The following is a 25,095-nucleotide window of genomic DNA, read 5'->3' on the forward strand; positions in this document are numbered from 1 at the left end:
GAACCCTAGAACGGTTTGATTGGAAGGGACTTTAAAAACCACCGCGTTCCAACCCCCTTGCCATAGGTAGGGACATCTTCCACTATCCCAGGATGTCCAAGCCCTGTCCAACCTGGCCCTGAACGCTTCCAGGGATGGGGCATCCACATCTTCTCTGACAGCCCCCGAGCCTCTTGTAACCAAAACCACACGTGATCCACCCCAGGGAGGGCCACGAGTGGGGGCTGCTGGCCACCCAGAGAGGCAGCACTGCCCGTACCCTAGTTGGAAGAGCCCAGGATGGCTCTGAGGAGCTCCCAGTGAGTGCATCCAGGGATGACAGTGGCGCTCATCTAAACTCAAAACTGAGTTTCAGGCCAATCTCCATGATCCCGGACTGACGGCAGCCGCGCGTGTGCAGACGGCGATGACGGGTGGGCTCCAGGCAGCAGCTTGCAAAATAGTTTCACTTTAACCCTGTTATCCAACATCCCTATCAGTAGTTTTCCAAATCACTCCCTTTAGGGAATGAAAGCATTTACGCCTGGCTTTTAGCAGGAGGGTTGGATGGTGGTGGGAATGAGATGAAGCTTCAGCTGGTCGTGTTTCCTGGGTGGTGGCTTTCGATGTTTGTCTTTCACGTTTGAGGAAGGTCTTTGTAGCCTGCTGCGAGTTCTGGGAGACCAGCGGTAAAACTCTTCTTAGTCACCATTTCCGAAACAGCAACGTGCAATCCCTGCTAAGGAAACTGCTCACCCCCGGTGTCAGGTTTCATCCAGTTTTCCTTTAAGTCTGCAGGTGCAAGCAGGGAAAATAGATGCCACTCGTGTGACAGCATAGCTGCGTCTCTGCTGGGTGGATCAGGGAGCTCACTGTCTGTAACAAAAATTAGCCTCTCCCCGTCTGACCCACAGCTGTCACTGCAATGGAAAGTTGGTATAAGGCTGGTATAAACCTGATTTAAAGCCAGGAACAGAAGGAAATGGTTGTTTAATAATGTGATTCCTGCTTTGCACTCCTTAGCATCAACTGCACAAAGTGTGGTCTCATCTGTGTTAAGGAAATGGGGGTGGCTGTAGGTCAGTTGATTTCATGTCACCTCGACAAGTCCTGAGCTGCAGCTGGCCACTGAGCACAGGAGTGTTCAAATAATCCAGAAATACTTGGGGCTCACTCCACAGGTCAATTGTCCCTCAGAGCTGCCACTGCTCTCACTGTGGATGCAGGGAGCACCTTAGAGCAGCCCCACTCCTGCCTGAGTCAGGCAGCATCTCAGCTGAGAGGAGCAGGTTGAGCTTTGTTAGGTTGGAGGGAACTTCATGAAGACATAAAGGCCTGTTGAAGGTTGAGCCTAAAGAACTTAACTAGCAGCTCTCCCATCTGCCATGGTGACACAGCATAGCAGTTTCCAGTAAACTGCAGCTTTTCTGCAAACTCTACCTCCATCCCCAGTCACTGTGGTTGCTCTGCAGAGCACAGGATGTGGACAAGCCAGCATTGCCAAGGCAACCCCTCTGTTTTGGTTTCCCCACACACAGGCTGGCAGCCTTTACCCCTCCAGCTCAGCCAGGCAAGCCCTGCGTGCCAACGGTTTGCAGTGCCATTGCAAGCCGTCCCTCAAAAGGATCTTGTTTTCCACCCACAGCCTTCTATTACTCCAAAGGAGTGGCACATGCTCCCCACTCTTGCACACTAGCTCTTTCGAAGCTAATGGGGATTAAAGACCTTCATGTTGGATGCCCAGTGTTGATTAAAATTTACACAAGTGGCATAAAGCCCCACCGTGCAGAGCTGCCATCTGTTGGAGCCATACATCCCTGGCCACAGGAGTTCCCAGGCGAGTTTCCAGAGCTTTCCCCTGGCTCTGCCAGCACTGGCTGCCCAAAAACAAAGAGCTCATTTAGCAGGGTGCTTCACAGCCCTCCCTGAGACACAGCCCTGCCTCCCAGTACCTCCCTGTCCCTGGTTTTTGGTCCTATATCTTGACCCAAAAAACAGGTAACCTCCAATGGCAGCTCCACATGCTTTGGGCAAGCAGTTCACATCCATCCTGGACGACAGCATGGAAGCAGCTCTCCTATTCATCCCTTCTGTAAGGGGAGATGTCACACCAAGTTGAGCAGCAGCATGCATTTTCCTAAATGCAGCTCCTCATGGTGCATTCAGGTTTTCAGCTGGCAGTGGGTGGCCTTGGGTAACCCCTGTGCCCTTGGTGCTGCCACCTCCAAAGACATCAGTTTTTCTACTTTCCCCTCCCCCCCAATTTTTTTACATAAAGCTGAAGAATCCCATTATTTAGAACACAGGCATCCCTTCATCTACAAAACAAAAAGCAATGCACACACCAGAAATAAAAGGCATTTGAAAACCAGCTGCATGGCCATGCTGGAAGATGGCTCTGGGATTTGGGTGCTGCTTGGGCAGGGTAGGGGCAGGTACCTCCACCTTCCCCTTCCAAGGGATACACATCCAGCTTGCCCAGGGTGGCCACATGTCCCCAGCTGGACACTTCCCAGTAACCATCAGCCAGAGCCTCTGCAGTGCATTCAGCTCCAGTTGAAAATGGAAACATTTCAAAGGGCTTTGCTTTCCCTCTGCCCCCCCGTTCTTTTTTCCTCTGCAAACAATTAATTACAAGTTTAAAAGGAAGTTCCAGCCCTCCTTCCCTACACAGAAGTTTGGAGGCAATAAATATAAAGCAGTTCAGTGCAGGAATAAAACTGCACATCCTGTTTTGTCTGAAATTAGGGCGGTTGTTGTTTGGGGGTTGTTTAGGTTTTTTACTTCTTTTTTGGAGTCAAGTGTATCATAGGCGTCCTGCCTGGATAATGAGCTGTCGTGATATTTATGGATAAATGGCAAACCTGCATTATACGGGTGATTCAGGCTGAGGAAAAGCTGCTGTGTTTATTTGTGTTGCAGCTGAACCTTTACTACAGCTGCCCAAAAAAAACAACCTAGGTGAAGAGGAAGGTTAGGACAGGAAGCAGCTTTAAGAAGTGGCCCTCGCTTATCTCCCCTGTGAGCAAAAGCAAGTCTGGGATGCTCCCAGCTGGCTCCAGGCAGGGGGTAGGAAGAGGGTGTATGGGATTTGAGCCTCTGAGTGGTAGCCTGTGATTTCTCAGGTGGGCATGTCGATGATATTTCTGCCTTCTGTTGAGTAACGGAATGAGGGAATGTGAGGAGCAGCCAGTTTTGATGCAGCAGACTGGACAAAAATCCAGTAATAATAATAATATTAATAAACCTCTTTCAGCCAAAGCCAAAACCACCTCACAGAGCATTGCTTTTCATTTGGTAAATCTCAAATGAGAATTTTTTAGAAAGGCACCCAGAGAAATTCATGTTCAAAAGAGAAACCACCAGCTAATTGGGGCCAGCTCTGCTGCACGCTCATGCAGATCGAAACAGTAAATCCACAGTGGTCAGTCTGTTTCTGAGGGACACAGATAAAACCCTTTATTTTTTAACAGAACCTGAGCACTTGTGGAATCCCAAATCAAGAGCTTGGCATCTATGCTGAGGGATTCAGCTCCTGAGATCCTGACAATCAGGTCTGAAAGCCAGCAGCCAGGGGAGACCAGTGAAACAAGACCCTGCACAGCTTTGTAGGTCCCAGGACAGCATTTTGGAAGGCAGGTTTTCCCTTGGGAGCTGCCTCTTTTGAGGCTGCCCTGGAGTTCCCGCTTCAGCAGCATCAGAGAGCTGTGGTTAGGGCTGGGTGGGACTGGTGGCTGCTTTTTTGGGCGAGGCTGGTGGCTTGGTCTTTTGTTAGCAGTGGAGTGCAATGGCACAGCAAGGCACAGGGAAGCCCTGTGGTGGTGCTGGCTGGAGGATCTTGAAACTCTCCATACTGGAGAGCATCCCTTAGCAGGTGCCACACAAGGAATAAATGAGATGCAAAGCAAGGAAGGGCAGTGCTATAGACAAGAGGGATTCAGCTGAAACCAGCCTGGGTCCCCTTCCTGTCCCTCCCTTGAGGTCCCTGAGCTCTGTGGGAGCTGCCAGAAGGAAAGACAAGGAGTTGGTGTCACAGGGGACAAGTGAAGCAACCCCTTGGGACACCTTTGGCATTCAGGCTGTACCTCTCAGGTTTTTGTTGGTTTTCCATTTGCCGTGCCTCAGTTTCCCCTACTGGGCACATGGGGGTTTAAGCATTCCCTCAAGAGGCTGCAGGGCTTGAATCCCAAAGGCTGGCAAAGACACTGATGTGAAATGCTGAGCAAGGGTGAAATAGGGTGTTGGAGCCTGATACTGCCCCTGCCAAATCTTCATCTGTACAGCCTCTAACTTAGTGACCCCTGTGTTGAACCAGAACTGCAAACTCACAGCACAAATGCCCCTGCCCTACTCAGGATGCTTTACAGCCATGCTTTGCCTGGCCACAGGAGAGGAAGAAAGACATGAGCAGAGGCAGCAGCTCCCTACCCCTGCAGGAGGACTTCCCTGAGAGCCCTGCCACTCAGCAGCACCTCTCCCTCCCTGAGGGAAGAGGAAAACCTTACGTCAAGCCACAGAAATGCATCTCAGCCCTACCCAAACCCTTGGAGCAATTCCCAGGTGAGGCACAGCAGCAGCAACTCCTCCACCCCAGCCAACTCTTATCCTCCCCTGCCGCTGCCTTTGTGGCCAGCCCTGGGTACATGGAAGCAGCTGTGGGTGCAGGGCTGCTTGCTGGGGTTCGCGAGTTGAGTGCCACCTGTGAGTCCACTGAATGTAGTCCTCATCCAAAATACAGTTGGTTTAGCCACAACCCCCACACCAAACCTGCCAGGGCAGCAAGAACAGACTCCATCTCTGTGCTGCCCATCCCAGACCATGGACCAAGAGAAAGAGCCTGTCCAAAGACACGCCATCCCAGGATAGATTGGGAGTAAGGAGAGACCTGTGACATGTGGAGTCCTGGCTCCTGTGGCAGTACTGCTCTCCACAATGGTCACTAGCCTAAATCAGGCAAGTCCCTTCCTAGACAGGCAAGCTCCTCCTGCAGACAGTATTTCCTTTACTAAGATGCAAGCCCTCCAAAGGGCTAATAAGAGCTCCATGCTGTGACTGCTCAACCAGGGCTGATGTGTAAGTCCAAAGGGGCAGGATAAATGCCAAGGCAAGAAGGGATGCCCAAAGCCCACCTCACCCATCTCCACTATCAAGAACAAACCCCAGGAGATAGGAGGCTGTGTTTCCCAGATGTACCCACCCAAAGGCACATAACAGGCAGCATAATCCATCCCCCATGACTCTAGGCCCCTCCAAAGCAGGAGACATCTTGCCCTGCTGAGGCTTAGGCTGTTCTGGCAGCTCCATGGAGAAAACTGCTGAGGGAGCAGGCACCTGATCCATGTGGTTTCTTGGCTCTGCAGGCATCATACGACACTTGTGGAGCCCACTAGCTGCTTAAAGGAGCTGAGCATATCTCAAGGTACCTTTCAAGCAGAGGGAGCAGCACAGACAGCCTACTCAGGAGCCAACATGCAGCAGAAGATCAGCTCTTTCTTTAATTCCATCTTGGAGCTCATCCGTACCAAGCATGAGGAAGGCATCTTCAACACTGTCTGCCTGGCTGTGCTGTTGGGTCTACCCTTAGTTGTCCTCATTGCCTTCATTTTCATCTGCTGCCACTGCTGCTTCTGCAGACAGAGGAGAGAAAGCACGAGGAAAGGTGGCCCCAGTAGCAACGGGCAGCTGCATGCCGAGAAGAACAAGAAGAAAAAGAAGAAGAAGAAGCAGGATGAAGAGGACCTGTGGATCTCGGCTCAGCCCAAGCTGCTCTTGCTGGACAAGAGACCCTCTTTGCCCATCTAGTGGTCAGGAGGGCATTCAGGTCTTCTGAGATGCCACCATTCCTTTCACCTGTGCACCAGGAGGGGTGAGGCGATACCAAAGCTACTGCCACTTTATGGTGACTTTCAACAGAGGCTGAGCCCAGCATGTTGAAGGGCCAACACAAAACAAGGGAGTTGGGCAGAGGTTGTGCAAGCCTCTTCTCCCCTATAACAGCATCCCCCGTGGCAGAGACCCCTGCAAAGGACAGGTGAGCACACAAGGGTGACCTGCCACCGGGTCCTAGGTACCTCCTGCCACAAGCACAGTGCACACGCACCAGGCTGGCACAGAGCAAATGGGGTGCAAGGCTCTCCCTCTGCACTCACCTGCAAGCACACACACTGAGGCACAGGACAACATTGACCCAAAAACCAAGCTACCTGCACACTCCCCCTGCACAACACAGACAGCTCTGAGTGAAGCAGGCCCAGACACGCCTCGTTTGCTTGCCCTGCCATGGAGATGGCACAGCTTCACTGTCTAGGCTCCGTCCAAACCCAACTCGCTTTGGAAACACAAAGAAAGCTGAGTTACCCCAAAGCTCAAAGATGTGCCATCTCCCAGGCCACCAAACCAAAGTCACTTCGGAGCACCTGAAGCCAGATGCCCTCAGCCCAACCTTAGAGACCTCAGACACCATCCTAAGGCAGCACAGCAGAAGGATGCCTTGCCATCTAGGCTAGAGGCGGGAAGGAGAAAGGAGGCTGCCAGACCAGCCCTTTTGCACTGGCACTTAAGAAAACCCTTCCCTTGAAAGACTCTTTTATACAAACATGCCATTAAAGAGCCCACCACGCTACTGCAAGAGCAGAAACACAACCTGAGGCTGTGTAAAAGCTTTGCTACGGGCATTAGAATTATTTATTGAATGACTACTAAAGAAGAGCAGGACCAAAGGCCCCTCTGGAGCGGGGCGAGGTACATCAAAAGCGGTATTGAAGCAGCAGACATGGTTTCCTGGCACACTCAGCCGTCACCTCTCCCTGCAGCCCTTCTGCCATGTGTCAGACACGCACAGACCCACAAGCACGTGCTGCCCCAGCTGATGCCATATGGGCAGCTCTGTGCGCCGCAGTGAAGGCTTCTATATGGCTGTCAGGCTGACCAGCTCTGGGTTTTTAAATGTGCTGTTGAAGCAAAGTAAATTCCATGTCCACAGCCATCCCTTACACAGGGATACTTTACACAGCCAGATTATGCATCCTCACGTTCCTTGGAAAGATGGCTCACCTGGGCACAGCAGCTAACAGGACCACACACAGCTCTGGTTTCCCCCCCTGCCCCACCCTTGCTTGCGTTCCCACCTTTGAGCTGGAAGTCTCCTCTGCTCCCCACTCTCTGCCCCACCAGACTGTCTCCCCCATCTCTTTTTCCATTGAGGGATGTATGTGTGTGATGAGAAGCCTCATCACATCTGGTTTTTGCCCTGTCTGTACACTGGATGTCTTCCTTCCGTTTTCTTCCAGTTCTTAAGCTGCTGGAGCAGACCAGAGCTGCCAGGCAGCACTGCCAGCCAGAGCCAGACATCTGGGGAACAAGCAGCCAAACCCACATGGGCTGAGCTGCTGGGTACAGCAGCTTCCAGCCCAGGCAAGGGTGATGCCACCTTCCCCTGACTTGGAGGACAAAGCCACTGGTTGGGAGTGGCTGTTTGTGTCACCTGGTCCCAGCACAGCCTGTTTTGTCTGATGCAGGCAGGGCTGTGATGGTCACATCACGGGGTTTGGCTGCGTGCAGCTGTGCTGGGAACAGCCGGGAGGCTGGGCTCCTCCTCACACAGCCCTTAAAATTGACCCCATATGTGCCTTATTTTTCAGCTTGCTTTGTCACCATTGAAATTCGTGACTCCCTTCTTCTCCAAAACAGGAAGCAACATGTAATAGTATAAAAATTAGGATTTGCCACATGTAATGCTAGGAAATGCAGAAATAGCTCTGGTGTCTGTCCCAGTCCCCCAGTCCAGCCAGGATCCTGGAGAGCTAGCACTGCACTTGTATTATACCTTCTTCCTTGCCTCATTTCCCCCATCCAAGTACTTTTCTCAGCCCTCCTCTCTCCACACTCACCAGGTGGCCAAAGGAGCCCATGCAGGTGTGATCCAGAGGCTGTGATGCAGAGGCACGAGCAGCCCTGGAGGCAGGGTGGTGCTGCCTGGAGGAATCAAAAAAAAAGAAATCAGAGTAAAGGGAAACATAGTGGGAGGACAGAGGTTTACCCAAACAAGCAGGGGCACGGAGGCAGCAAGCACTGTCAGAGTACAGCCTACCTGGTGTGGAGGTGCCAGGCTTTGCAGGGCTTCCTGCAGGAAGGCTTTTCTCCAGAAAGCATAGCAAGTAACTCTGCAGGTGAGGGCAACCAATTACTACAAGAACCAGAGAACTGCCAGGAAAATAGCATCGTATCACACACATCTCCAGATCCAGGCTTTGGGGAGTTCAGAGCTAGGTCTGAATTTCCAGAGCTCCCCAAAATCATCATTCAAACCCCCCCTGGGCTGAGCAGGGAGGGACCAGGATACAACCCTGCCCTGATCCATCCAACCAGTGAATGGTCTGAGCCTCCACACTCCCTAAAGCACGGGGGCTGATTTACTCGATGTCTGCTGTTCCAGCCAAACCATGCACAGAATCAGCTGCTTCTGGAGGAAAAAGCAAAAGAGCTGGAACAGACTGAGGTGCACTAGAACCTGTCACCCACCAGCTGGGCAGCAGCAACCCTGCAGCACCCACGCTACCAAGAGGGCAGAGATGCACAGTACAGAAACTCCACTGCATGGTCCCTGCTTTCCAACACCTCAGCCCTGCCTCCCACAACTGCATTTCAGCATCAACCTTCAATTTTTCTGAATGAGTCCATGCAACAGGGAAAGACAACAAAACAAATTTTGTGCAATTTTTTTAAAACCAAAAATAAATGACTCTTAAACTGCAAACAAACACTGTATCTCAGTCTCTCAGTCATGTGTTTATTTTCCTGGGGAAATCTTTCTTGTATCTGTGACCTGGCCCTAGATAAGAGACAGGCAGAGCTCAGCAGGCAGAGGCTGTGCAGTCTCTGCCTGCAGCCAGCTGTGCAGCTCAGAGATGTTTTCTTAAAGAAACAGCTTAACTTAATCAAGTTTAATAGCCTTGCCATGTTAATGAGCACAGCCAAGCTTCTCTACCAAAGGGCAAGAAGTAGTGGGAAGAAGAAATGCTGTGTTTGTGCTGTAGGAGATGGGCTGCAGAAGGTTTGTTTTTTCTTACTGAGAATCAGCAGCGTGGACTAGTTAACCCCAGTTGGTTTTGATCAGACAAGTATTTCATGGTGTCTGCAGCTTGCTGGGCAGAGCCTTTCCATGAGGGCAAAAAACAAAAACCTGCTTCTCAGCTGGATGAGACGCCAAGCTGTCCTTTGCCCACAGAGCTCAGGCTCCAGATGAGACTGGTGAAAGAGGTGTGCAGGACTGCAGCGAAGAGCAGGGAGAAATGGCAGGGGCCCACTTTCTGGAGAAGAAAGGAGCAGTGCACACCTTTCTTCTCTCCAGATGTCAGGCACTGGATTTAGGGCCAGGTGTTCTGGGTAGCATGGGCTGCAAGGGGAAAGGATAGTTCCAGGGTCCTATGTTAGAAATATGTAGTGGCTGAGGTGTTTTGCATCCTGGAGCAGTTTAAAGATTGAAGGGAAGCAAAAATGCCCACTAAATCCCTCTATGATGGAAGAATAGGATCGTCACTGACCATTCCATTATTTATTCAGCCAATAAAGCATGGAGCAGTGATCAAAAGTAAAAACTGATTTCCATGCAAGTGTCCAGTGCAGTAAGACACTTCAGTCTTCTCTCCAAATCACACCCTGTGAAACACAGTATCTTTGGGAAGAAGCATTCTCTCCCTCCTCCTCCTGGGGAAACACAGCAACGTTTCTCTGGGATCCCAGATATAACAAATATATCACAACAGATGGGTCCTGGCTGGTAGGACCCAGAGACAGGATAATCCTCATCAACACAGCAATGCCAAAACAGTGAGGATCCTTCTGGGATTCAAATTCTGCCCTTGGGTGTGTTGCAAATCAGTATATAAACTTCTAAGTGATCTCAGAGCAAGGCAGAGGTTTCAAGAATGTATTGGCCCTCCAGCATCACTGTTACAGGGCTGCATATTACACCAAGACAAAGGTGTAACAGGATATGACATTTCTGTGGGACTACCCCCAACCATCCTGATCCTTGAAACCAGAACAGCCAGTTCCTCAAGGCAAACAAACTGCATTACCTGAGCAGTCCCAGCCTCCCAGGCTGTAGCACATACTCTGGTTAATCCCACAAAGGTCCTTCCACAGAGGCCAGCTGGATACAGGGAAGTCTCTCCTCCGTGAAGAGACAATGCCATCCTGTGGCCGTTCGGGAATACTGACTTTCTGCAGTGGTTTTCCAGCAGCTGTCATTTTCCCTTCCTGGAGAAAGAGAGGTGTGACACATAAGCCCTCCTCAGAAACTCAGAAATATGATGTCTCATTTGCCTTTAGTTCAAATACAAAGCTTATACTGCTTAAGAGAATATTCCCTGCTCCCAGGTGGGGTTCAGTTTTAGGATGGGATTATGTTTTGCTGCTGCACAGGAAAAAGTCACAGGGAATAATCATGCCTGCTGTTTATTAGAGCACACACTTACTTTTAGAGTGGCTGTGTGTGAGACTAGTCCTCCTCTCCCTCTCAGTCACCTTCCTGATGACTTCACTGTGCCCTTTAAGTGAACAACAAACTGAAACCTGTCCTTGCCTACAGACAAGTGGGCAACAGGGAGAAAGCACTTCACAGTAAAGAGCCCTCATCATTTTCCCATGTCCTTCTCTCATGCTCTTAGCACAGAGCCTGCAAAACACTTCAAGCGCAATTTTCCTTTCAACTCCTCTCACCATTAGTCTCCTCCTTCCCCCAAACCAGGGCCTGCATATCCTAATGCAGCTCAGAAGAGTCTCTGCTCACCCACCCACCCACCCACGAGGGACAGCCCTGAAGGTATTATGAAGAATTTAGTCCTCACCTTTGAGAGACAACTCTCTAGCTTGCTGTCCTCAGACAGGTGCTAGCAAGCACAGATCAGTTAAGTGCTTCACAGACTTAAGTCACAAAGAGATCACAATCCCCATCCTTGTTTTGGAGCAGACCTCAAAGACCTAATCTGCACAGCTCCACTCCAGGCCTGGGTAATGCTCCCGCTCCACACAAAATGCTTAGTTTAAATAGGAAGAAAAATAATTCCAGCACCCCAAAGCAAAGAAGACAGAAGTATTTTAAGACTGCCTTTATTTATAATTTTATTACTTTCTCCAAAGTCTGGGAAGGATTCTTTAGAAAGTATTACTCAGCTTAGCACTGCGATAAAAAAGGCCATTAAGACATGGGACAACCATGTCCCAGTGTGCTCAGACAAGGAAACCTTTGAGCAAGCAGCATTTGGTGAGCTCATACTTCTTCCCTGGCTGGAGCAGGTGGTTCAGAATTTTAATATCTTCTCAGGGAAAGAAAATAAACCTCACCTTTATGGCTGTGAGTAAAAAGTGAAAAAAAAAAATAGCAGTCAAATGTGAAACCATGCACTGGGGCACAAGGGAAAGCATGCAGAATCAGTTTAACTCCAAGAGATGCTCATTTTAGAGGTGGATGACAAGTGTTATCATTTCAGCATCACTACCTGCCACACTGCTGATGAAAAAGCAGAAGGGAGCAGATGGAACAGTCGCATAGAGAATTTTGTTAATTGTCTGCAAGCAAGCAGAACAGAGAGGCAGATTTGGGATGGTGAGCAGAGCCTGGATGAAGGCAGCCCTTACGCTCACCCTGTTTGGGTCTCAGCTGCTGCCCCATCAGCACAGGTTACCACATGGAAACTCTTCCCAGCTTGCCTTTTCAGCTGGCATTTCCCTGGGTCACAGAGCCCACTCTGCCCCATGAACAAGCATGCCTGCCTTCAGCATGAGACAGGCCCATGAGAGCACTCTCAGTCTCCCTAGGAAGACTTTTCTCCTCAAAGAGACCCACATCTGATCCAACCTAAGGAGCTCCCACACTACTGGCAAAACAAATACACAGATCCCAGCATTTGCTTCCCTGTGCAGAGCCAGTATGAGTACAAGGCCCTCCTCACCAGCACTGCCTCTGTAAATCCCAACCCCTGCCTGAGGCTACCTGGAAGAACTCATAGACAGCATAGACAGATTCACTGGCTGTCCACAAATCCACACAGAGCTCACAGAGGATGGAGCTGCTGCTCGTGAGGTTGTGCAGCTTGTCAAGACCTAGAAATAAAAAACAATTACTCTTCAAAGAGAGAAGCCTGTTCACCTTTGCATTCTTAGATTCTCACCCCACAGCCATTTTGGTTAAATGAGTTATTTCCTGCCCCCTCCCTCCCTGCTTTAGGCTTCATGACAATTTGCCAAGTTTATGCTGTCTTATCTCAGTTTCTGGTAAGAGACAGAAATATCAGAGAAAACAAACAATCTTAACCAGCACAAGAGTGGCTGTACTGCAACATTGTTTTTCCCAGAACATTTAAAGGCTCTCATTCCAAAAACCTTGCCCTATTTAATGCTGGATTCTCTGATTCACACATTGCTCGCTAGCAGAACAAGACAGACAAAAAATGACTGATTACACCAAGTTTTGTGTAGTCTCCTAGTCTTAGCATTTTCACAAATAAAATTTATTTCCCCTCCCACAGGAACACACAAGTCTGAAATAAACAGAACCCAGTGTTTGGCTTGCACTGGGAGTGCTCCAAAGCCCAAAGATGTCAGTGGAAATATTTAACAAGCCTCAATACTTCACTGGCTTTGCTAGGGAAGACACACAAGCTGACAGTCAAGATTGTATGCTCAGGAGATTAGGTATTTCAGCATTTAAGTGCTTTTACAAAGCCACTTCAGCCCTTTCCTGGTCACACCCATGTACTGTACCAAGCCAAAATTTCCCAGTGGGATTTCCAAAGCCTTCCATATAATTTGGTTTCCAGTGTTGACAGAAATCCACCTTGCCGGTGCTCCACCTTTGAAACACCTTCAAAGCAAGGATTGTGAAGTGAGCACTCATGAGAGGATGAGGAGAGACAAGGAGGATGGGGATGAGAAATACTCATCCAGACAAAAATGTGAAGCACACAGGAACAGGCAGCCTAGCTGATCATAGAATCATTAAGGTTGGAAAAGACCTCTAAGATCATTGAGTCCAAATTTTATGATGGTACACTTCACCTGAGCACAGTACACACAGGAATCCATTTCCATTTTCTGGCTGCACGTAAGCACTGGGGCAAATACTTAATTGTACAAATGTTACAGTTTGCTTCCCACAAATCTGAGCATGATATAAACATTTACACAAAACAAGCTTAGAGACAAGATCCACAAGGCCTTTGGGTTTCTAAACTTCACTAAGATAGGAGGGGCTTGGCAGTAACATACAACAGTTTATTTCAGTGGAGAAAATAATTTATCACTGAAAGGTGAAAAAGGTAATGTTTTTCTCTGGTTGTTTAGGGAGATTTCTATCAGAAAACCTCAGACTCACTCCTCCACATTCACACACACTCCCCACCTCAAAGCATCCATGCTTCTGCCTTCAGATTCCTTTGAGTCACTCAACACATCCTGTGTGGCCAGAGTTGAGGTGCATGCTCACAGCACTAGCAATGAAAATACTAACAGGCATCAGCTGAACTGCATTAACTGTACATATAACCCTAGACTGTGGGTACGTCAGCATCCACTACACTCCCTAAAACATGCTACTCCATTCAGGAAGAAGCTGAAACACAAGACTGCAGCAGAGTGAAAGGAGCCTAAACTAACATCTGTGTCACGTCTATGTGATTACATTCATCAAAAAGCATGAAGAGGAGCAGAACCTCACTCACTATCCACCCACATCCATCAGTGCTCATGTCACAGTGCACCTGCAGTGTCCTGCTGCCACCCCCACTCAGGTATATGGTGTGCACACTGCTGGAGGCATTTCTGTTCTGCTGCACCTTGCTGCAGTCTGTGGGATACTGACAGGGGAAGCTCACTGTGAGAACAGAGTGGGCAAAACTGTCCATCAGCAAAGCAGGAGGAGGTACTTCACCTTGGGAAGCTCCTATGGTACTGGAAGAAAGCAGCAGCCCCTGCTGTGCACTCACAGTGCCCAGCTGCACAAGCAGGCAGCAGCTGTCAGCCCTCCCCACTGCCTGGGAGCTGGCACATGGATAGGGCCCCCAAAGGCTGCAAGAGATAGAACCATAGAATCCTAGAATGGTTTGGGTTGGGAGGAACCTTAAAGCTCATCTTATGCCAAACCCCTGCCATGGCAGGGATGCCACTCACTGGATCAGGTTGCTCAGGGCCCCATCCATCCTTCAACACTTTGAGGGATGGGGCAGCCACAGCCTCTGTGGGCAACCTGTGCTAATGCCTCACCACCCTCCGAGTAAGCAATTTCTTCCTGATCTCTAATCTAAACCTGTCCTCTGTCAGTTTAAAACAGTTGCCCCTTGTCCAGCCCATATAAAAAGACAAAGCCTTGGCATGCAATAAGAGTGGGAATAGGAGCCCTTGTTTGTAGAAGTGGGAGTGGCAGAAAATAGGGACTTTAACTTCTCTGCATTTCACAGTTAATCCACAATCCCTGTGGGCATTGGCACAGTATGAGAGGCTCCCACAGCATGCTGGAACGAAATGTTTGATTTGCTGCCCCTCTAGTGTGTGTTTCCTGACCTCTGAACAACCTGGGCAGCTACCCAAGGCCCTGAGATTACTTATACTGCTGTGCCCTGCCATTACTAGGATGTGCAGAAAGATCTCCTGCATATCATCCCCTCTCCTGCCCACTGGCAGCTCATCAGCAGGCTTTGTCCTGCACTTGGCTAGAAAGGCTTGCCAGCACTGGTGACCAGCGTGGGCAATCTCCACTCACACTGTTGAGCTGTGTTACTGAGCCTCCAGATGGTGTGGCTTAGAACAGACACTCAACCAGGAGTAACACCATTGATTTGCTAAATGGTTTGCTTATGGTCACAGTTTCCCTGTGCATCTGTAGGACACAAACTCTGTCTTTGATCTCTACTGTGATGGGCAACAGCTGCAGAGCACAGGGGAAAATGCAACATCCAAGGCCAGTTCCTACCTGTTGAGAAGCTACTCTCTGTCTTTCTGCTCTGATGATCTCCCTTGTAGGCCATCACAGAGACAGTGTAGCTCACTCATTGTCCCAGCCCTTCCAGCACAAACCATTGTTTGCTGAGACCCAGATGTACTTCCTGCCAAGTGACAGAGATCAAAGCTCAACCCAGCTCAGAACAGCATTTAGTTTCTCTGGACCACTGTGCCTCATACCCCATGTGCATTTACAGGCTTTTCTTGCAAGGTTCAGATAGGCAAATTCATCATGTATCCCTGAAACATGAAGTCCATCTCCTCAAAAGGAAGATTTGGGGCAAGGTCTCAAGAAACACTCCAAGGACACTGAGGACACCCTGCCCCTGGTGAGTGCTGCCCTTCCAGGTAATAACAATGTAGAAAAGAGGCAACCATGTTTTCTGCACCTGAAGATCTGTTGGGAAGAGGAGTCCACTGTCACCAAGTCCCTCCACAGCTTCTACTCATGACAGCAAGACATTGCCTTTCTAGAGCTCTCCCTCCCTAGATCACAGATAGCATAGATTGTCCCTCAAAATTGTTTTTCTGTGGTCCACATAACCACAGGTCTCAACTGGCAGAGTCCATAATCACAGGGATTATTTCAGTGGGGTCTACAGGTCTCAGGAATTCACTGAATTTGTACCTTGCTTGTACCATCTTCACCCAGCTAAGTCAGAGAATGGCCATCAATCTGTGCTGCAGGAGGAGTCCAGGTAACTACACCAGTAGAAGAAGCCACATCTGATACATGGGGATTCTTGGGAGGATCAATCTCTATTCAAAAAGAAAAGTCAAGTCCCATTGCATAAATGAAAGACACAAACTGTAGTGCAGCTCCTGGGCTGAACTGCAGTTGCCTGAAAGTCACCCAGTGGCCTTCATAGCTAGCAAGCAGCAGAAGCCAAGACCAAACACTGGAAGGCCTTTTCCAGATCTGATCTGGGATGTTCTGTAAGCCAAGCAAACTGGCTCAACTGTGCAGTGTCCAGGAGCTCCCTGCATGTCTGCCTGGGGAGTCTCCATCAGGCTCATCTCTGAGGAGCACTCACAGATAGGACAGGTTTAGGCTCTATGCCCCAGTCCTGGAGCACAGCTCTGATGTGGCCTGCTGAGAGTCTCTCCCTTTGTTCGCCTACTGCAGATGAAGAATGTTGTCATGCTTCAGTCTTCAGTAAATGCAGGAATACAAAGAAACCCAGAGCTTTACAGTTCAGTCTGTGCTGGATATGGGACACCAGTTCCTTCACTGGCATCAAAGATGTGGCCAGGCTTTTCTTGAGCAGTCAGACTGCCCAAGGCCAGCATGAAGAGAGCAGAAATATTTTAATGCAATGCCAGTTCACAGCAATTGTCAAAAAGTGTCTTATGAGGTGCCAACAAGGTGGCTGCAGTGCTTCCCTCAGGATTTTTCAATCTGTGTTGAAAGTAACAACACTGCAAGCAGCATCTACCTAATCTTCATCCTGTGCTTGCTATATTCTATATATTTTGGGAACATCTTAAGGAAGCAATTTGCTGAGTAAGGTTTTACTGGCTTTCCAAGTTTTACAGAAGAGGCCCTTGGTGGGCAGTGCTGGCCTCCATGGAAGAGTGCTCCAACCCTGAAGTACACCTGAGTTTATAGTGAACTATAAATGAATAATTTATCTCAATTCCCTGCTTTTCCACAAATCTCCCTGGACGACTATGTGCACGTTGTTGTCTGTGTTCTCTGTATAACCAGGATACAAAACCTCCCAGGCCTTGAAGAATGCTATGAGGATAAGCATAACAACAATTATAACACATCAGTGAAATAATGCAGTCATTAAATGACCACAGAAAAACACAAAGACATGGTTTGTCTGTCTTAGAGAAGTGAGAAGAGTTGAGTAGGGTGGCTCCTCCCAGGAAATGCCGCACTCCTCAAGCACAGTGTTACTGCTTAAAGCAGATAAAAGGGCACAGAAGAAGAAATCAAAACACCAAATATAAGAGCACGGACAGTAGCACTCTAGTTCACACCCCATGTTGTTTAAAACGCTGTCTATTCATTACAACCAAAGAGCACCTCACCCTAGGCTCATGAGTTAAGTAATAGTCCCTTATCTAATGAACTTGTGCTTCATTAGGGAGAGCACTAAAAAATTGCTTTAAGTGAAAAGTGCCAGAAACAACCTCAGAGAAATTCACTACGTGTGTACCTCCAGCTGGACAGGAGAGGGAGCTAAGAGGTACCAATCCATCCTAAGAAGCAAGAGATGGGAAGGAGAGAGGCTGCAGTCTCACAGCAGTGCCCTCAAAGGCAGCTGACAGTTCTCATGGGTGCAGGAGGCCACCACAGGGCAGGACCCTGTTACAGCCATTTTTAATGTTAGGGAGTAATCAGCCAGCACCTTGAGTGAGAAAATGTATTCTTTTTTCCTCAGAAGTTGTATTATTTTAGCAGAGGTATCTTTTTTTTGGTGTGCATATTTCAAAAGTATCACTAATAATGTTAAATGCCTTCCCTCTCCCAGCAGTTTCACTTCATGTGAAATTTCGAGGTGCCTCCATTTTAATACCTGTTCAAGAGAAAAAAAAACATTTCAATTTGCTGGAACTCTCCCTTGAATTTCTGGCTCCAGACAGGTTCAGTTTTTCAGCCTCAAGATTTGTCCCCATCAGCAGCCCTTGATCTTTGTAAGTACTGGGGAGCTCTTTGGCATCTTGCCCTAAATCCAAGCTTCAACTGCTGTATCTCACACCAGCTGGATTCATAAACTTGAAAAAGTACATTAGCAAGGTCAATGGATATAGAGTAACCCTGCATGTTCCCAGGACATCACAATCCTCATGACTAAATGAGCAGCATAGATTTAAGCCTGCCTAGCAGTCTCCTAGGACTGGCCTCAGGTCACAAGTCAAAGGGCAGGCCATTATTTTTAACTGTCTCCAATTCTAAAATGGTTTCATTTTGGTTGTTAAACCTGTTGTTGTTAGGCTTGATAGCAGCACACAAAGCACTGCATGCTTTTGATTAAGGACTAGTGAAATAAGGACCATCAGCTGCCATTACTCTTGCATTATGACATCTGCCTCTTCTATAAACATCTATAACAGCAGTCTCTGTCATGGTAGCCTGTATGTATGTATTTAAATTACTAAATTTAATGATTTAAGTGGGTTTACCACTGTGCAGTAATGCAAAGAGAGCTCATAAAACATAAAATAACAAGAGAGCAGGGTCCTTCTGTTGGGAGGAAATGGTTTAAAGTGGAAGAATGGTGAGGAGGGTGATACATTCAGTGACCTTGCAGCTGGGAATGCCCAGGCCTGGCAAACAACAGCGTAGGAAACCCCATATATTATGGCTACTGCTGTTTATCCTCTGCCTGTTTTGAGAAGTAGTATTTCTGTGTAGAGATAATGTAGGTGTTTGGAGAGACTAGGAGGCACTCTCACAGACTTAAGCTCCCTGTTTTGTAGAGATAATGTAGGTGTTTGGAGAGACTAGGAGGCACTCTCACAGACTTAAGCTCCCTGTTTTGTAAGAGAGGAGATCAAAGCTCAGCGATCATGAAAAAACCCAGAGGAGATCACAGCATGGTGGTAAATGACATGTGCATGGGTGTTTGATAAATGGGATTGAGCCTAATGGTGCCAGCATACCTGCTTGTGTGTCTGCCCAGGTGTTGCTCTGGGATCCTCCAGTTAGTGAAGCATTGAAATAAATTTACTCTTTGCATTTCAGCCATGGTTTTGTGGTTGTTACAGATGCCTGCCTGTGTCAACGCACAACTTCCACCCCATTTCCTTTCCCTTCTGCCCACGTTACCTGTCAGAGTGTCAGTGCTTGCCTTCTTGCTCTCCCTGTTCCCCAGCTCTGCCCAGAAATGGATGGTGAACTTCATGCCTGCCTGACTTCAGTCCTGGCAGGGTGGTGATGCTCCTGTCCTTCTGCACTTCTATTTCCCTGGTGTGCCCATCAGCAGAAGTGTAGCTCATGATATACCTGTTTGCAGGAATTTGGACTGTGCTCCAGGAGATGGTGGTTGAGTCCTCTGTCACTTGGTCAGTTACCAGATTCTTTGGGCTATTTCTGTGAAATAAAATGCAGAGCAAAAAAAAAAAAAACATACACACTCCTCTTTGTTTTCCAAAGCCCCATGATGCTACCTGAGGAAACAAAGGATGGCAAGGACTAACTCATCTGTGGGTTTACTGGTGGCTAATCACCACACTTGCTATCCACAATGCAGAAGTGGAGCACAACGCGGTAAGGCACTGCGGCACAGCTAGACAAAGCCCACAGGAGTAAAATATCAAGTAGAGGTACAGGAAGAATGATTGTGCAGAAGAACATCCAGCTGAAATGTGAGACTATGTCAAACCTAAGTTCTTAGGAACCTTAACAGAGATCCATTAGACTAGTTATTTGGGAGAATTCATGGCTCTGGATTCCTGGATGATGTGGATACAGTGACACAAAGATGTGAAAGCCTGAGGGAGCACCAACAGTCTGCTCCCCTTTAAAAACCCCTCCCACAAATATCTCTTCTTGAACTGAGAGGTGCCTGCACTTTCTCCACATTATGACTGAGAAGGAAGCCCTCAGTGAAAGAAGGGGCCAAAGAAGAGCATAATCATAGCTACCTTACCATGTGAAACAACATTCCTCCTTCCACAGCTGTAAAATCACACTCTAACATTTCCACAGGTTACTCATGACAGTGGTTTTGCCTACCCTCTTTCTCTGCTTGCTTCCTTTTCCAGCCCAGACACAGATGATGCACACCACATCTATTTCAAACTAATCTGGATAGTAAGACCTGTGTCCTGCCCCATCTCTCCCTCATTTGAGGAAGCATTAGCAGTGTCCTCTGCCAATCAGGCAGGCTTCAGCCTAGCGATGCAGACAACTTCTGAAAGCAAAAACCTTGATTATACAAATGGAATTAAGGATAGTTAAGAGAATTTATCCAGGCTCAAACAATTTACACTCAACAAAATCTATGGCCCACTTACCTGTCACAGCCCAAGTGCTGGCCTTCTTGCTCTGCTGTTCTCCTTTCTCTGCCCAGATTTAAATGACATATTCTATGCCTGCCTTCAGTCCTGCCAAAGTTGTGACATTCTTGTCTTTTTCCACCTCCTTCTCTGTGTCCCCACTAGCTGAGGTGTAGCTCACTCTGCATCTGTCTATTGAAGTCTGGACTATGTTCCAGGAAACAGTAACTGCATCCTCTGTCACTTGGTCAGTCAGCATCTCACTTGGGCTGTCAATTTCAATAAGAAAAAGGCATAATTACTTGAATTTTTAGTATAGTGCTGTAGTAATCACAATGGTCTAAAGACACAGACAACACAAGTTTTATAGCCAGAGGTAGTGTGTTTTATTAGACAATCAAATCCATTTGGAAAAACAGATGAAATTTGGGAAATGATTCTATGTCTAAAGACCTAAAAGGGGTTCTGTGTATCCAAAAGCTCGCTTGGTTTTTTTTCTCCAGCCCAAACTGGTAAATCTAACAGAAGTTTAATCTTTAGCTGTAAACTGAGTTTTGATCATGCAGGGTAAATAACCACTACTTAAGTGAGTCACCACTGGATATTGTTGGAGCCAAATCGTATTTGCTGGATAAAGTGCAAGGAAGATACAATAAGAGTGCTAACTGCTTCTATGTCCTGCTGTTCTTTATACATTGGTAACCATATCTGCATGTCAGTGCCAAGGTGGCTGAGCTTTGGCAGGGTCAGTTGTCCCTCTGCCCTGCACAGGGTGAGCTGGGCTGCTGGTTTCTGTGGGACAGCTGAGAGTGAAAAACATGGGTGTTCAAACAAGGCTACTCTTACTCCTTCCCCTCAAGGGCCCTGCTGACTTCTTCCACCTCTCACCCTTTATTTCTTGGCAAGGATGGGCCTGAGAACTAGCAAGCTGGGGGTTGCCCAATCCGGACGTATTTCAGCTGGGGTTTAGGTCTTCTCCTCACAGCTATGAGAACAGGGATCTTCGGAAGCAACAAAAAGACAGCCACTGACTGTGCAGAGATGGACCCCAGACAGAATATGGTGTTACTGTCTTTTGCTTTCTGAAGATCACAACATCTTGCCTGGGTTATTCTGGGAATTAACAAAAAAAAAAACCAACAACCAAATCACCTGCTCAGAATTTGTGAAATGCAGCTGTCACTTTCAAACTCCTCTCACCGTTACAATCCATCCCCTGTCCCATTCTCAGATGGAAACACAACATTCAGGAGTCCTAAGTTCTTATCACAACACAGCCTGCAGTAATGTGGCCCTCTGAGGACAGCCCTACAACCCATGACCTTTACAGAGAATGAGGGTTTTTTTGTTTGGTTGGTTAGGATTTTTTTAGTTCACTGAACTGCTAAACAAATCTTAGCAGCTTGAGCAAAGTAGGTCTTGCAGATGTCTCCCAAATTATTGGAACAGCATTTCTTATTCTGCTGGGGGCTCTAAACTCCAGGGTACAAATGCACCACAGCCACAGTGTAATTTACCACACACTAGCTTAGCTGCACTGTGATTTACTACACATTAGTTATGGAAAAAGTTGTGATTTTCCACCTGCACGTACTAATCTCAGCTCTTTTGTGAGATGAAAATACATTACTTTTTGTTTTAATGAAAGATGCTGAGGCTTGTTTGTGCCACCCTAAAGCAGCACATGCTGGGAATTGGGAATTTGAATAATCACAGCTCAGCCCGTTAGCATGTATGAGATGCTCACCTGTGGCAAGAAAAACCAAGCAAATTATTTTCTTGTGTGATATGAAAATCAAGTTTGTTCTTTAGTTCCAATTGCACTGCAGCTGCGTATGGGCTGTGCTGCTCTGCATATGCAGTGCTTTCCACTACTTAACTCCCTGCATGGTCCAGGAGCTGCCCTGACAGTCATCTGTACCAGGGACAACATGGGCTGGCTTGAGACAATGAGCCAAGTTAAAAGTAGGGGATTGACTGAGCTTCATCATTAAGCATTTGATTAATCCCCTCATGGGAGCTTCTGACAGTCCCACAAATTCCCCCCAGGCATCTCCTGTTGTATCTAGTCCAATTTACATGCTTAAATGTGTTGGTTAACATCCTGAGTGGAGCACCCCAAACAGTCCCCTAGGTAATTTTTGTGAAGAAATGCAGATTGCACATAGATAATACATTCATCAATAGTAAGTGGAAACTGCCTCTGTACTCACAGTCACACATGGATGGCTGGATTGTAAAAATTCATTAAGATGGTGGTTCAAGAAGTTTCCTAATCCAGCTGCAGACTCAGCTGCCTCAGACCCTTCCAATGGAGACTCCCTGCCACCAAAGGACAGCAACTAAATACACTGGGAGATCTGATTTCCCATGTTTCTTAATTCATGTTGTGATCCAAATAAACACATTCTTTGTTTTTAACAAACACTTTGTCATGATTATCTGTCTGAAATGTGTATGAGCCTTCTGTCCTGTTGGGAAATGCTACAACAGTCACCCAAAGAAACACTTGGATATGAGTTATGGCATTTTAAGGGCAAGGCATGAATTACACTTTCCAGGTGGTTTTGTGGTTTTAGTTTTGGCTGTGGTGGACTGTTCCCTGTACTGCTAGTAACAGGTCCCTTGCCATAGAGCCTGTCCACAACAGGACTCAGAGTCTTAAGCTGAGCTGGAGAACTGTTCGGCCACACTAATAAGAATTACAGAGAAGTTGTGGCTGACTCAACCCTGAAGTGTCCAAGGCCAGGTTGGATGGGGTTTGGAGCAACCTGGGATAGTGCAAAGTGTCCCTGCCCATGGCAGGGAGTTGGGTTATAAGATCTTTAATGTCCCTTTAAACTCAAACCATTCCCTGTACAAATCTTCATTTTTGCCTTACTGCTTTTGCCAGCTAAAATACTCACTTAGGTTTCCACCTACAGCCTTTGAAGAAAGGCATCCATGAGAAACCAGGAGAAAGAAGGAATGTTCTACCATTTAGATGAAACTTTCCATTTCTTTCTGCAGACGGAGCTTGCAGGCAACCTGTCTCACCTTCCATAGGTACCAACTTGAGGATTACCTTCTGGCTTGCCCTCTCCCAGCTCCAAGTACAGTGCCTACCCTTTCTCTGCCTCCACTGTCAGCCATCTGCTGCTCCTCACTTTCTGCCTTTCCTGCAGACCTGTCTCTCAAACTCCCCCAAGGTTTTGCTATTTTAGCTGATGAATCAGAGCTTGATGGTAGCTCTTGAAGTAGCTGGTATTTGTCTTAGTTGCATCTCCTAAATTCCAGGGGTTACATAAGAATATGAGCATTTGGGATTTTTTTCCCTTTTTAAGAAGTTTTGCAACCCCCATGTCTGTCAAGAACAGCTTGAAAACACAAATCAAGGGTGTTCCAAATAAACAGAATCTACACAGGGCAGAAGAATAGCCTTAGAATGACAATGTGGAGGTTGTAGGTTCTGTTGTTTCAAATAAACTTTATTTTCATGGAATAACTTACACAACAACCTCAGGAATGTCAGGCCTGATATGGGATTTTTCAGTCTTTGGAAGCAGCATGCCTACACTTTTGTAAGAGATGAATTTCAGAAATTCCAGAATCTTATAAGTAGAATGAGAGTTTTAAATTCTTCAAGCTCTCTTTTGCAATCGAATACCTCAGAAATATTCAGCCTTTTTTTTTTTTTTAAGAGTCAATTAGCCAACAGGGTTGTTATTCCATACAGAGGCTAGCTTACTACACTTATCCTGTGTTGGGATGGAGCTGTTAGTCAAGTTAAGGGTGAAGTTACTGTAAAAAATCAAAGCAAAAGACCAAGTTAGGCCTAGGTTTAGTGTTTAATACACAATGTAGGCAAGCTCAAACAAGGTATAAGCAGACCTGGCTGCAGGTCATGCATGAAGACAGCATCTTTCCTTGAAGAAAGCTGTTTTGTTTAGTTTATCCAGCTCTATGTTTGTAGCAGAGGGGAACATAAAGTTTAGATTTCTATCCAATTTCCTTTGTCCTTTCAATGCTTTGATAGCACCTTTGGTCTAGGCTTGCCCTTAGGGCATATTGACTGTTGCTCATGGGGATTTCCATAATATCAGCTCTGAAACAGAAAAATTACTTTTTTCCTAACAAGGACAGAACTAAATTGAATGCCTGGAAACTTGCTATCCACAGAGCATAGCTTTCTCCTTGTGGAGACTCTCATCCTTATGGGATAGGGGAACCCCAATAGATCTCACTGGACATTCACATATGAGAGAAGAATTGTCTCAGGACTACAGTCCAACTGTCAATCATTCCTGCCACATTCCTGCCCTGCTCCTGCTCAGTTTGGAATACCCAAATGGATGTATCAGCTCTTAGGCACCATGACCTTCTTCTCATCCATCTCCACCACGGATCTGAACTTCAGCTTGTAATAATCCACATCTGTCGGCGGATTCTCCCACTCCATTTTCCAGGCAGTACTCCTTCTCCTCTGTCAGCCAGATGGCATTGACTGCAGACAGGAGTGGGAAAGACAGCAGAGGGATGTAGGGAAGGAGCATCAGCACAAAAAGGTAAATAGAAGACAGATAGTTGCTAAACTATGCTCGTTCCCTGCCCAGTTTCCTGCTCTGAGGCTATAGACCATTTCCTCAGCCAAACTGAAGAGTCAAGCAAGTACAACACAATCATTGCTTCAACAGGCTATGTTTTATCCATAGTAACAGTTCAGCTCTGGAGTTTGCTGGCTCTCAGTTCTCACCTGTTGTGCTAGAAGCAAGAAAAATGTCAAAATCACCAAGCTTTTCACTGTTTTTGCCAAGTATAAGCAGACAGCATAATACCAACTGATAACCAAATGGCGTTTCAGTTCTCAAGAATTTAAATGTTCATATATACAGTCTTTGCACACTCAACCACTTAACCTCAGCAGGCTCATCCTCATTCAGTCCTGGGAAGAGACTATGAGGAGAACTCACTGCTGCAGACATGTTTGGATTATAAGTACCTAGGAATGACACCCTGCCTACTTTAAAGTTCTTTCTGCATCCAGTTGAGCAGTGCATTATTCTTAACAACATGCTGCCTTTATCCTGCATGCTTCCATTCTGCTTCTTGCAGCAGGCAACACTACAAATTCACTGGAATCCATGAGTGTCAACACAATAGGATTTGGACAAGAAAAAGGGAAAGAGA

The 25,095-nt window shown here is 47.2% G+C and overlaps 2 protein-coding genes across 2 annotated transcripts; one reads left to right on the plus strand and one right to left on the minus strand.

Annotated features, from left to right (window-relative positions):
- The first annotated feature begins 5,448 nt into the window (after positions 1–5,448).
- On the plus strand, positions 5,449–8,738 carry KIAA0040 (KIAA0040 ortholog). The gene has a single exon (XM_085068646.1). It carries the CDS (start codon positions 5,449–5,451, stop codon positions 5,779–5,781), a length of 333 nt encoding a protein of 110 aa, XP_084924772.1. The 3' UTR covers positions 5,782–8,738.
- Positions 8,739–8,861: 123 nt separating this feature from the next.
- Positions 8,862–24,461, minus strand: LOC146434198 (tenascin-N-like). Its single transcript, XM_085067291.1, is given in 10 exon segments — positions 8,862–12,084; positions 12,745–12,844; positions 13,701–13,852; positions 14,948–15,080; positions 15,605–15,735; positions 18,758–18,839; positions 18,841–19,021; positions 19,944–20,217; positions 24,271–24,367; positions 24,369–24,461. Coding segments are annotated over 10 exon segments (1,398 nt in total). The 3' UTR covers positions 8,862–11,929.
- Positions 24,462–25,095: the final 634 nt, after the last annotated feature.

This window comes from Lichenostomus cassidix, chromosome 8 (assembly GCF_008360975.1).
Source record: "Lichenostomus cassidix isolate B80296 chromosome 8, HeHo_3.0, whole genome shotgun sequence".
NCBI classification, from domain to species: domain Eukaryota; kingdom Metazoa; phylum Chordata; class Aves; order Passeriformes; family Meliphagidae; genus Lichenostomus; species Lichenostomus cassidix.

Coding starts and splice junctions, on each gene's coding strand:
- KIAA0040 (XM_085068646.1), top strand. CDS start 5,449: ATGCAGCAGAAGATCAGCTCTTTCTTTAATTCCATCTTGGAGCTCATC.